Source organism: Bubalus bubalis, chromosome 3, assembly GCF_019923935.1.
Source record: "Bubalus bubalis isolate 160015118507 breed Murrah chromosome 3, NDDB_SH_1, whole genome shotgun sequence".
Lineage (NCBI taxonomy): Eukaryota > Metazoa > Chordata > Mammalia > Artiodactyla > Bovidae > Bubalus > Bubalus bubalis.
In genome coordinates this window covers 167476001-167489704 of record NC_059159.1, presented here as the reverse complement: position 1 = coordinate 167489704, position 13704 = coordinate 167476001, and the positions used below count along the sequence as shown (strand labels likewise).

Below are 13704 nucleotides of genomic sequence, written 5' to 3'. Positions count from 1 at the left end.
GCCAGCTCCCCGGTGGAAAGCCAGCATGCTCTAAGTAGCAGGAGGCAGGTTTTAGAGTGGGTCAAGCCTACAGATGTCCACTTCAGGACTGGTATGAGTAATCTTGGGTGTAATAACAGTGGCTTGAAGCAGGGATTCAGTTCCCTGCCAGAGATTGGGGACAGGGCAAGTCAGTGAGACTACCAAATCCTAGCCACTAGACCAGTGGGCAGTGACAAGACCCTGACCCTTCGGCTTTGTAGGAAAGAATTCCCACAAAGACAGAAAGTAGTGAAATAAGTAAAATGTTTATTAGGAGGGAAAAGAGTACAGTATGTGTGGATAGGCACATGGGCAGACTCAGAGTCATGCCCTTGTGGTAGTTTAAATCACTTTCATGGGGCATTTCTTTTGGGTTTGCCTTTGGCCAATCATTTTGATTTGCCTGGTTCTAAGACCGTATTTGGTATATCTCCATGTTCTCCCAAGTGTGTGTGAGCATCTCTCAGCCAAGGTAGATCCCAGCAGAGAGGCCTCTGGGTAGCTTGGCATCACTCCCCTTTTGGGGTTTCCCTGGTGGCTCGCCTGGTTTCCCTGGGGTTTACCTTCCCTGGGGAGGGTAAAGCATCTGCCTGCAATGTGGGAGACCTGGGTTCGATTCCTCGGTTGGGAAGATTCTCTGGAGAAGGAAATGGCAACCCACTCCAGTATTCTTGCCTGGAGAATCCGATGGATGGAGGAGCCTCGTAGGCTACAGTCCACGGGGTCACAAAGAGTTGGACACAACTGAGTGACTTCCCTTTCACGCCTCTTCTGACCTCCAACAAGCTTTCTAGTCAGGAAAGTTTCCCTGATTTCGAGAATGAGAAATATTTGTCTCTTACCTTTTATCTGGGCAGGGCCCAGTCTCCTCTCTCAATTGCCCTGCTGTTGATATTTTGGAGTTTCTGTCCACAAGGAACAAACTCAAACTGCTTAGTGGGGGTGGGGGCCCGGGGTGTGCATGTACCTCCTGCCTCAAGAAACCATGTGTGTGCTCTGTCATATCTGACTCTTTTGTGACCCCATGGACTGTAACCCGCCAGAATCCTCTGTCCGTGGGATTCTCCAGGCAAGAATACTGGAGTGGGTTGCCATTTCTTTCTCCAGGACATCTTCCCGGCTAGGGGATTGAACCTGTGTCTCCTGCATTGGCAGGTGGATTGTTTTACCACCGCCCCACCCAGGAAGCCTCATGAGGGTGAGCCAGAAGCCCCTTAGCACAACACCAGTCATGTAGGAGCTCTCAGTAGATATTGGCTAGACCACCATCACCTTTTTCAGAGCCCTTATATTTTTTGGCAGTCCCTTCCCTCCTATGGGCTTCTCCGATAGCTCGTTGGTAAAGAATCCACCTGCAAAAAAAAAAAAAAAAGAATCCACCTGCAATGCAGGAGACCCAGGTTCGATTCCTAGGTTGGGGAGATCCACTGGAGAACAGATAGCTTACCCACCCCAGTATTCTTGGGCTTCCATGGTGGCTCAGCTGGTAAAGAATCTGCCTGCAATGCAGGAGACCTGGGTTCAGACCTGGGTTGGGAAGATCCCCTGGGGGAGGGAAAGGCTACCCACGCCACTATTCTGGCCCAGAGAATTCCATGGACTGTATAGTCCATGGGGTCGCAAAGAGTTGGACACGACTGAGTGACTTTCACTTTCTCTCCTGCACCGTGGAAGTCCTGTGCCCTCCTGAAAGAGATCACACAGGAGGCAGCCTGGTTTCCCAAAAGAAAGTTCTGATGACCAGTGATAGTGTTAGGGAGATGTGTCTGGATCCAGGCTTCAGCCACTGAAGTTTGGTTTCATAGAATTCCACAAATACCTACATGGCCAGCCCTGTGCTGGGTACTAGCAACACAGAGGCGAGCAAAACACAGCTCCCACCAGAAGCATCTTGCCGTCTGTAGGCAGATACGTACTAGGAAAAACACAGACTTTGGACAGGGAATGTCCTGGTTCTGGCCTTTTTGCTACTGTTCCCAGGTGGATCTTGTTAGGCCAGGCATTCAACCTTCTTTGAACCTGTTCCTTCATTTGTAAATGCACAATTAACCTAGTTCATTAGGTTTTACTGAATATTAATCAGTTCAGTTCAGTCACTCAGTCGTGTCCGACTCTTTGTGACCCCGTGGACTGCTGCACTCCAGGCTTCCCTGTCCATCACCAACTCCCAGAGCTTGCTTAAACTCACATCCATTGAGTCAGTGATGCCATCCAACCTTCTCATCCTCTCTTGTCCCCTTCTCCTTCCACCTTCAATCTCTCCCACCATCAGGGTCTTTTCCAGTGAGTCAGTTCTTTGCATCAGGTGGCCACAGAATTGAATATTAATCAAGCCAGGGTTGTTTTGAATGTTTAATCAAGGGAATTACATAAAACTGTCTAGCACTGTTGATATCATATGATAAGAGCTAAAGAAACATCTTTTTCCTTTCCTCCTTGATTGCCTACCTTCTGTCCTTCTTATTAAAATTACTTCATTTTGCAGAAAAAAAAAAGGGGGGGGAGGGTAGGTGATAAGGAATTAGGTATTATGTAATGTATCTGAAAGCAGCTGAGTCTGACCACTAAAGAGTTTGTCATCCGGCAAATTGATGAGATACGAGGAGGATGAGGTAGCATGGGGGAGGAGCTCTAACATTGGTAAACCATTCATGTAGCAGGTATACTGCATATATTATCTCATTTATTCCTTCCTGATTCTCTGATGATCCTCTACTTTCCAGATGAAGAAGTTGTCTTGGAGAGTTTAATCATCCATCCCTAGATAATGTAGTTCATTAGTGGTGGAGCCTGGCTTCAAAAGCAGGTCTTGTCTATCCCCCCGCCCCAATCTCTTTTTCCTAGCTCATACTGCCATGACAGCAAATGTGAGAAGCATCCTGCAACCAGTTCTTCTGATTTAAAATAACATTAGGTTTTGGAAGAAACAAACCGACTGCAGCTGAACAGCGTGAGGCCCTCGAAGATGCATTGTCACCGACAAGGTCTCAGAATGAACTTCTACATTTGCCCAAGTAAAGGAAACGTGGGGGAGATGCAGAGCTCTGCTGCTCCCTGGGCACTTCAGTGAAGAGCATCTGCGGGTTAGAGAGAGGCCAGGCCCAGGGTGGCCTCTAAATCCCCTCGGCGTTTCCTGAAAAGAGCGTGGTGTTCAGAGCAGGGACCTTTCTCCCCACCTGGGCTAAATAACTCACTGCCCCAGCCCCTTCCATCTTGGAATTTCTTTTCTGCTTTTCTCCCAACCTGTTTTCAATTTGCTCTCATGGCCGGCTTTGACTGTGACCTCAACTCAATCAGAAGCAAGAGAGAGAGAGAGGAGAGAGGGAGGGAGGAGGAGAAGGAGAGGGCGAACCAGGAGGAAGAGGACCGAGGCAGTGATGAAAGGGGAGGGAGAGAGAGCACTGAGGCAGAGGAGGTGGGCCTTCAGGAAAATCACTGTGCTTTGCTGGGTTGGTTCTGAAGCTTCAGCACAATCATGATTGACCTTTTCTGCAGATGGTAACGAGAGCAAGGCTCAGGCCTGAGTGGATCAAGAAATGTGTGGGGGTCTGGCCCGAGCCCACTCGGGTTACAGCCCCAGAAGGGCCATAATGGGGAATAGGCACATTCCTGTTCAGCGGCTCCCAACTCCCTATCTGTTTTCAAGGAAAGGAAAACAGAAAAAGAATGTTAGGGTAGTCTGGGACAGGCATGGGCCAGGTGGCAGTAGCAGCCTGGGTCTAGAAGGCTTCTGCCATGTGGCCGTGACAACGTTCTGGGAAAGAGGGGACGGAGGTAACCCGAGCAGTGTCCTGGTGGAAGGCGCACAGCGCTCAGAGGCAGGGGAGCTGGACTGGGGTTCTGGACTCTGAGCGAAGGTAGCTGCAAATCCTCGAATGGGGGTGTATTAATAACATTCCCGAGGCTCTGAATTTCTATCAGGGAATGTGGCAGGGTTTTAAGAGTCAAACATTTTAAGCAATAAAATTTTTAAGCCAAGATTTTTAAAAGACAGTCTTTATTCCCAACCTAAATAAAACATGGGCCATTGGTCTATACGATTAGATCAAACTGGAGTTGATCTGGTTGCAGTTTGGGGTGGGTACACAGGAGACCGACTTCAGCCCCCACCACATCCACTGTTTCTTCCTACTGCCTGGAGGTCTAGATGCTCTAATTCACAAACCACCGGACTACATTACATACGTGAAGTCTGTGGAATGCCTTCTGTCTTTCCTGGGCTTTCTATTGTCCTCGGAGGTTTCAAGTGTGAGAAGACAGCAGGGTGGAGCTGTGCGCCATGTAAAGGGCCCGGCACATAGGCAATGCCCAGCGCATGTGGTTCACATGTGTGTTGATTAAAGCTGGTCACAAAATGAGGAGCTCAGGCTGCTTGAGCAGCTGTGGAAGCTCTTCTGTTCTCAGTGATTTTATCGCATATGCTCACTGGCAGGAATTGTCTCATAGGCTCTAGGAGTTGAGAGGTCAATCTTGTTCCAGGGCTGCCTCCCACTTGGTGTATGGCCATGGGCATGGCCGCTTTCTTTATCTGGGCTTCAGTTTTGTCACCTGGAAGAGGAGCAGGCTGGGTAAAAATAATCCCTGATGGTCCTTGTATCCCTCCTCTATTGTGATGGCAACAACAACGATAACAGAAACAATACTCATAGCTGACTTCTGTTTTGAGCCGTCACTGTATGCCAGACATCGTGCTAAGTGGTTTGTAAACAGTATACTTACATACTCTTTTATGTGATATTTACAACAATGCTGTTAAATTAGATCGCATTATTCTACCCATTTAACATATGATAAAAATAGATGTGGAGAGTCAAGGAACCTGTCCAAAACAAATTGTAAGTGGGGATGTACCAGGATTTAGCCCCAGGCAGTGTAAATGCAGAGCCCAACCTCTTAACCACTGCACTTTATTGCTGTTCATTCAATTATACTGCTGCCAGACATGGAATGTAGTATACCGTGATACCACAATGCATATGTTGAATTGCACAAATTCACCTTTGTACTCGGAGAAGCCCCCAGGCCTTTCTTACCACCCCGCACCCTCACGGGGAGAGGAAGGACAGTGAGGGGTCGCTGCATTCACCTGTCTCCTTCTAGGCTGCATTGAAACCTTCTGGAATAGAGTGCCAACGCAAGCAATCTTACAATTTACTTTATGGGTCTGTTCTTGTATTTAACAACCCTTCCTGTTGTCAGATTACAAGCTGTGGAAGGTCAGGGACCATTTCTTTTATTGTTTCATTTCCCAAGCCCGTAGAGCTAAGAGAGTGGCACGAATTCAAGTGCAATTCGAAATGAATTGAGAAAGCTCCCTTTCTAACACTATTGGTTTTTTGAACTTTCTCTAGGAGGCAGCGTAGCATCAAAGAATGGCTTTGGAATTTAGGAGGATATGGGTTCAAATCTCAGCTCTGTCTCTTCCTAAATTTGTGAGCTTAACTTTAGCTTTATCACAGAGATACTAACATTTAACTCCTTAAGACTGAATTTTGTGAGAATTAAATGGGAAAAACAAAGGTTGGTGTGAAAATATCCGTTTCCTTCATAGTAACTGCTTTTGTTTGGACGGTTATTATGTGTGTATAGTCCCAAACAGAACTGAACACTAAGCATCATCATCATGTGTTTGGCATGACTAGTTCATCTACTCCACATTATCCAGTTTCTTTCCTTGAACTAAACCTATAAACTGAGACGTGTGCTGAACTTACTGACCAGTGGGGCTTTTATCCATGGTCTAAGTTATTCTGAAATGCATGGAAATGTCTGGAAAACTATGTCCATTTGAAATTGAATGTCAACCATCTTTTGGCTTGAAGACAGTTAATCCAGGCCACAGCGTACTAAATTCCCTCACTGAGGGCCAGCTCTTTCAATGGCTATCTGGAAGCAAATGGAAACGCAGACGGGCATGGATTCAAGCTCAAAGAAAACAAATGCAAGCAGCCAGACTTGGAATCCTGAAAAACCACGAGAAACAAAGCCCTCACTCCATCCAGTGAATAGTCTCCTGTTTTTTCTCCTTTATTTTTCACCCCATATACTATTCTGCTTTGGTATCAATTGGAAGACATCTTTGGATTATGATTTTATTATGGAAGAAGCTTCATATAAGAGGCCTACAGAAAACATAGGGATGCCAAAATTGGTGATAAAAAGCATTTCAATTACCTCCTCAATTTTTTTTGGTGGGGGGGTGGGGCAGCAGGACAAAACCTCTGATTCTAAACAGACTTTCTTCCTGGACTCAGCCTTTCTTTCTAGATTCCAGTCTCAAAAGAGTCATTGACCCCTTGCTGCAGAAAGGCAAACTGAGACTTGAGAAGTTAAGGGACTTATAATAATTGTTAGAACTCAAATTCAGTCCCAAGTCTGTCTGGCAATAGCAGCTGAACTTGTATGTCCTGACTTTAGCCTGATTCAGACACTTGCTCTGGCATGTATGTATCAAGTCTGCTTTTTTTTTTCTTTGTAAAAAGCAGAAAACAAAAAACACATCAGACATACATTGTTGGACCACAGGGACAAACATGTTTTAGAACTGCTGTCTGTCTGAATCATCCCAGGGTCATCTGGACGGTTCAGTCAGATGACTGTCACACGGTTCACTTGTGAGTGAAGGTGAAACTCTTCTTTAAAAGACCAAAAGGAAGTGATCTGTAAATTCTGTCCACTCAGTTTCCTGGTAGAGAAGTGCCATGTCTTCCCAGACACACGGTCAGTGTTACTGTTTCATGATGATTCTACCATGTTGGATCGTCCTTAATCCCACACGGAGAGAAGACAGTTGAACAGACGTCCTCCTCTTGTTTATTGCTGAGAATCTAAGTAAGGAAAAGAGTGCAAAGCCCTCCATATCACGCATGAAGAAGAACAAGGAGTCAGCAGTTTGGAGGCCTCATCTCATTTCATATCACATATTACATATAGTACCTCACTTGCCTCTAAAATCATCGTGTTTTAGAACCGGAAGACTTAGAGGCCGTTTGGTGGTTTAGTGGTTTACTTGCTAAGTCGTGTCCGACTCTTTCAGACACCTCAGACCATAGCCTGCCAGACTCCTCTGTCCATAGGATTCTCTAGGCAAGAATCCTGGAGTGGGTTGCCATTTCCTTCTCCAGGGGATCTTCCCAACTTAGGGATTGAACCCGGGTCTCCTGCACTGCAGGCAGATTCTTTACCAACTGAGCTATGAGGGAAGCCCCAGAGGCCATTTAGTCTGGCTCATTTACTTTAATTTTTAAGTAATTTTCATTGATTTTTTTTTCTTGTTGCAAAAGCAATACATGTCCATTGTAGATAATTTTTAAAAGATAGATAAGCAAAACTAAAAGAGAAAGTACCCATTATCTCACTTTCCAAAGTCATATTATGCATTTTCTGTATCTTATTCCTTTTTTAAGACAGATATACATGTACAATTTCCACCAAAAATTAAATTATTCTGTAATAATGTAAATTGTTCTTTTTTAACTTACTATGCTATGGATATCCTTTCAAATAACGGTTTTCCTCAATGTTGTTTTTGATGACTATAAAATATTTCATTGCATCATTGACCTATAGTTAATATTACTGTCTTGCTATCATTAAATATTTAGCTGTTTTAGAATTCTTGCTAGTGTAAGTAGTACCACAGTGTTTATCCTCATAACTTAATCTTTGTGCACAGCTGTTTTTATTTTATGTTCTCAGAAATCCAAACAGTGACTGTAGTACCTTCACTTTTCAGAGGAGAGAACTGGAGTACAGAGATGGGAATGTAGTTGTCCAAAGTTATACAGCAAATTCTAGGCTAAGCCTAGATCCCAAGATTTCAGATGTTTAGTTATTATTTCTAGTCTTCATCTTCCCTTCTTTTATGTTATAGAAAGACGTATCTGCTCACTTTCTTTTAATTGTTACTCTATTGACCGTGCCGGGTCTTCCCTGCTGCACGCGGGCTCTTCCCGGGTCTTCCCTGCTGCACGCGGGCTCTTCATTGTGGAGAGCAGGGTCTACTAGTCGCTGCATCTCACGAGCCTCTTGCTGTGCGTCTCCGTGTCGTGGAGCGTGGGCTCTAGGTGCGTGGGCTTTCATAGCTGTGGCTCATGGGGTCAGTAGTTGCTGCCCTTGGGCTCTGGAGCACAGGATCAATAGTTGTGGTGCGCATGCTCAGTTTCTCCAGGGCAGTGGGCTCTTCCCAGACTAGGGATCAAACCTGTGTCCCCTTCATTGGCAGGTGGAGTCTTTGCCACTGAGCCACCAGGAATGCCCATCTCATCTTTGTGATTAACCCTATTTCTAGTAAACTTCAGCAGCCTCCTAAAATCCAATGGCTAGACCGATGTTTGAGAATCACAGGGTCCAAGGCACTTGCTCGTCGACTGTCCCTTCCTGTCTCATGAGCTTCATCACTAATCAGTCATGGAACTCTTTCCCTGTTAGCTGTAACAGTCTCAGTCCAGCTCAGCATAACACACCATGAAGCCAGGACCGATGTGTAACAGTGACCATGTGACGTGAGGCCTGTTTGACATCCTTAGTCCAACACCTTCATCATGCGAGCAAGGAAACTGCAATTCCAAAGAAGCTTGCTGAAGAAGGGGAGAGGAAGTAAATGGCAGTGACAAGGCCAAAACAGTTACTCTAGACAGAGAGCACTGTCCTCCTGTTGCCTTGTCAAGCATTTTCATTCACAGTAAGCTCATTTGAGCTTTGCTACAATCTTATAAAGGTAGGTATTAGTATCTCATGTCACACTTGAGAAAATGCAGACAGAAATTTAAGCAAAGAGTCATCAGGAGTAGACCCTGATCTGTGTCATTTTCATATCCTGTGCTTGTTCTGCCCATTAATCCTCTTAATAGTGGTATCCAGACATTGGATGGGTTTGGACAACAGCAAGAATGTCTGCTCACCAAGGCCTGAGCTGGGGAGCTCATCTCTCTTTGTCTCCCTCCAGGAGAATTCCTGAGTTTTGCCGATGACTTACTCTCTGGCCTGGGCACAACTTGTGTAGCAGCTGGTCGAAGCCATGGAGAGGTCCCTGAAGTCAGTGTCTACTCCGTCATCTTCAAGTGTCTGGAGCCCGACGGTCTCTACAAGTAAGATGTACTTTGTATGTGGGGAGCGTGAAGCAGACAGGAAAAGTTTAAGTAGTCTGTGATGCAAGGCATGAGTAATCTGTCCAGGCCAGCCAAGTGTTTTATAGACCAGTCTGTGTGTGCACCTTGATAGGCTAAGATTTAGAAATATCACCACAGTGAGTCACAGAATCATATACTGCTAGTGCTAAAGGGCCCTAGGAAGCCAGTCACTCAGAACCATTCCTCCTACTGAGGAAGAAACAGCAGGCCAGAGAGGGAGCACAGCAAGTCTGCAAGGAGGGCAGAGACAGGAGTCTCTGCGTGGTGTTCTTTTCTTGATTTCGTGACATCCCCTCTGAAAGATGCTAGATCGGTGTATCTAAAGTCTATATACATTTGTAGGACATACATATACTCTTTCACTATTAGGTCCATCCAGACCCTTAGTAATAGTACCATTATAACTGTTTCATAGAGTATTGCACAGAGTCATTGCATCCCAATGTCTGGAGATGCAAACGCTGACTCATCTGAGACTCACCTGCTCATCTCCAAGGGGAAGGGGGCTCATTGTCTTTGTTTCCCAACTCAGTGAGTGTTTCTTCATTCAGATGCGGCCACAGAGCTGTAACAGAGAGTTCTAGAGACCTGCTCTCTTCATTCTCTGATTATGAAGCCGTAAGCCACCTCCCTCTCCCATCTAGAAAGCTGCCATTGTTGACTATGGCACTGTTGACCAATTAATTATTCAGCTCACTCATATTTTTTCTTTTATTCATTGATTCATTTGCTTATCCATCCATCTATCCACTGTTTATCTCTCCATCTATCTCCCCCTTTCTTCTTTCCTTTATCCATCCATCCATCCCATTCATCTATCTATCCATTCATTCTTACACTCCATCATTCTTTCACTTATTTATTCATCCTTTAATTCACTTACATTTTTATTTACTCACTTATACTCATTTACTTATTCAATAGACCTGTCTAAATATTTCCTATGTCTTGGCACTGTTAGAAGGCAAGTATAAATGTGCCCAAGACAAAATCTCTATCCTCAGATAACTTAAAACCTAATGGTAGTATGAAAGACCACAGACCATGGATTCAAATCCGGGTTTGACATTTTTAGTTGTGTGGCCTTAAGTCACTTTGCCTCTACAAACCTCAGGAAAGCTGAAATAATAAAACTCAGGTTGTAGATCTGCATGAGAATTAAATAAGGAACACCTTAGCAGAGTGTCTAAGTATGTGCTCAGTAAATCATGTGTGTGTATGTGTTAGTTGCTCCATCGTGTCCAACTCTGTGAACCCATGGACTGCAGCCCACCAGGCTCCCCTGTCCATGGGATTTTCCAGGCAAGAACACTGGAGTGGGCTGCCATTTCCTTCCCCAGGGGATCTTCCCAACTTGAAAGGAAGGATGAACCAGGGATCGAACCCAGGTCTCCTGCATTGCAGGCAGATCATTTACTACCTGAGCTGCCAGGGTAGCCCCTCTGCGATCTGTAAATGTCCCCCATCTCCAAAGGGCTTCCCTGGACTGAGCGACTACTCCTCATCTCCAAAACGTATCCCATCCCTATTTTCTGTGGAAGACTGTGACTCTTTTGAAGACCACTGGGCTCTTTTCAGCTCTTGACATATTCAGGCTCATTTTAACACTCAATGTGTCCATGCTCCAGACTCAGGTATATCACCATGAGATGGAAATCAGGCTTCTGACCTGGGCTCTGCCAATGACTATGTCATAGATGTTGGGGCCCAGGTTTTATTTTATACAGAAAGGCAGGATCAGTCAGGGACAGCAAGAACTCTAGGAATGGAATCCCTAAAGTACAATGGGCTATAGACATCTTTCAGTGGGACGTGTGGGCAACTTTTACAGCCATGGTAGCGTTTACCTCAGGCCTTCAGCAATGACTTGGCATTTAGGTCTTCGGAGCATGAATCTGCAGCCTCTTAATCAGTAAACTCTGATGCTGATCCCTTGAGCTTTGGGGTCACTGCATCTGTGAAATACAAGTATGCAACGAGATTAAGAGCTTTATGATCCTCTTCAACTCTAAAGGCTATGATCGTATGAAGAAAGCAGTGTTTTGGAAAGAGTTCCTGCTGCCTGACTTCTGACCTCCACCCCTTATTGAGGGCATAGACTGGAGGCAGGCAGACCTCCACCCTGCACTTCCTCAGCTGTCTGGCATTGAGGGAACTTCTCAACCTTCCAGCTTCCATTTCCCTCCGTGTGTAAATCAGACAATATGGTGTCTGGTTTGCTGGGAGCCCGGGAGTATTTGATGAGCTAGTAACACCCCAAAATTCCTCACTTTGTCACAAGCCCCCAGTAGGAGCGTGAGGACCATTAGCTGTTATCTCTATCGTGCTTGCTGCCCCTGCTGTTGGAGTAATGAATTTCAACTCCCTCCCCCTGCATTCTCCAACTGCTGGGAGAGAAGATGTAGCAGACAGGGACAGAGCCCCAGCAGGTGGTTCCTGTCTGCTGAGATGTGAGTAGTGACCCCGTCTCTGGGTGACATTGTGGGGACTCAGCATTACCCAGGCTGGAGTCCTACAGGCCCGTTATGTCGAATGAGGGAGGGAATGTTTTATGGAACCCCAAGAGCAGTTAGCCCCGAGAGCTAACACATAAGCTGCCATCCTCCAGGAGTGGTGCGTACCTTCCCTAACCTCTTCCGTTCCTCTTTACCAACATCCCCCCACCTCCCCCCCCACCTCTCAAAGCAGGAGCATCATTTCTTCTCCTGTCCTGGAAATGTGCTCGTCATGAGCCTGTCATCCCTAACGCTGAACACTTCTTTATTTTCTTTCTGAAATCAGTTTTATTAACCAGCCTGGGATGCGGGCCGCTCTGACAAGGAGCCAGCGTGGTGTTTGGACCCGTCTCTCATCCCACTGGCAGCTCTCCTCCCCTGAAGTCTGACCTACTCAAGTCTCCAGTTTTAAAAGAGTTCCAATGTCAGTTCTTGGGGTTTTGCATTTTCTGCTTGCTCATTGCTTACCAAAATGAATTTTCTTCCTCTTGGGCCAAAAAGGCCACATGTGGCAGTGGAAAGAGCTCAGGCTTCGGAGATGAGCGGAGCTGGGTATACATCCTGCTGCTGTCCCGTACCCATGGCTGGCCCCGGGGAAGGCCCTGGGTTACTGCTCTAGACAGCAGTTCCTCCCTCTGGGAAAGGGGGCTGGGAATCTTCTGATCTCATAGACTTGTAGGGAAGAGCATGAAGAAACTCCATGAATGGGGTTTACCAGAATGCACGGTATGTGGGGGAGGTCTGCAGGAAATGTTAGTTTCTTTTTCTTCTTCCTCTTTCATTCTCTTTGACCCAGTTGCTGGTTTTCAGTGTCTCTTTTTTTCCCCAGGATAATCTGGGAAGAGCTATTCTCTAAGAGGCACGCTGGGAGTCCCACTGGTCCTGAGAAGAATGAGCATCTAGGATCATTTGGAGAGAAGTAGGAGAAGGCGGTGGCACCCCACTCCAGTACTCTTGCCTGGAAAATCCCATGGACGGAGGAGCCTGGTAGGCTCTAGTCCATGGGGTCGCTAAAAGTAGGACACGACTGGGCGACTTCACTTTCACTTTTCACTTTCATGCATTGGAGAAGGAAATGGCACCCCACTCCAGTGTTCTTGCCTGGAGAATCCCAGGGACGGGGGAGCCTGGTGGGCTGCTGTCTATGGGGTCGCACAGAGTTGGACACGACTGAAGTGACTTAGCAGCAGCAGCAGCAGCAGGCTGAAAAGAGGGAGAAGGCGATGGCACCCCACTCCAGTACTCTTGCCTGGAAAATCCCATGGATGGAGGAGCCTGGTGGGCTGCCATCTCTGGGGTCCAACAGAGTCGGACACGACTGGAGTGACTTAGCAGCAGCAGCAGCAGCAGCAGGCTGAAAAAAAGAGCATGAGTGCAGACTCCCGAGTTTTAATTAAGCACAGGTGGACATCAAACCCTCCATCCATGGCTGCCAGAAGAGGTGAGGGAAGAGTTCGGGTGCTTAGGCCCAGAGGCATGGTGTCTCAGTCAGAAAGTCTGGGTTCACACACCACAACCACCACTTCTGTCTCTGGGACCTTGGGCGGGATGTTCACTTCCTCTCCTGTTTCACACGTTCAGTGTCTTCAAAATGAAGATGGATTAGACCCACCCCAGCTACAGATTTCTCGATATGCATCCTTTTGCCATGGGGATTTTTTCTCATTCTCTCTCTTCTCCTCCTGGGCTCTTGCTCTTCCAACTTATCTTACCTTCTCACTTTTGCTGTACCCTGCCATGCCTCTCTGCCCCTCTGTCCATCTCTCGTGGCTTTTTGTTCTGTCTCTTGTGTGAATATCTTCTGCATAGCTTACTGTCTTTGCCATCCTCCAGTCGTCCCCTCTTTGCCTTTCTCTGTGTTATTCTCCATTTGTGTTTCTCTGTTTGTGTCAGGTTTCCCAAGTGGGGCTGGTGGTAAAGAACCCGCCTGCAGTGCAGGAGACTTAAGAGATGTGGGTTTGATCCCTGAATCCGAAGATCCCTGGAGGAGGGCATGGCAACCCACTCCAGTATCCTGGTCTGGAGAATCTCATGGACAGAGGAGCCTGGTGGGCTGC

At 46.5% G+C, this 13704-nt stretch overlaps 1 protein-coding gene and 1 long non-coding RNA gene across 9 annotated transcripts in view; one reads left to right on the top strand and one right to left on the bottom strand.

The window, feature by feature from the left end:
* Positions 1-13704, top strand: part of ASTN2 (astrotactin 2) — a 1030196-nt gene that overhangs the window by 960299 nt on the left and 56193 nt on the right. For 6 of the 7 annotated variants that reach the window (XM_045165169.1, XM_045165168.1, XM_045165167.1 and 3 more), the window contains one exon: positions 8969-9110. In XM_045165169.1, the coding sequence (XP_045021104.1) occupies positions 8969-9110 (142 nt within the window). Of the gene's footprint in view, positions 1-8968; positions 9111-11933; positions 12065-13704 lie in introns of those variants that run through there. The other variant, XM_045165171.1, reaches the window with a different exon arrangement.
* LOC123465614 lies at positions 4033-12618 on the bottom strand. Of its 2 annotated transcripts, XR_006640893.1 has the most exons (5): positions 12116-12618; positions 11000-11107; positions 9634-9717; positions 6532-6848; positions 4033-4569 (listed from the first exon to the last, which is right to left on the bottom strand). It is a non-coding gene; the product is annotated as an uncharacterized LOC123465614 (long non-coding RNA). The 2 variants fall into 2 exon arrangements; XR_006640892.1 differs by having other exon boundaries at positions 4033-6848; positions 12116-12607.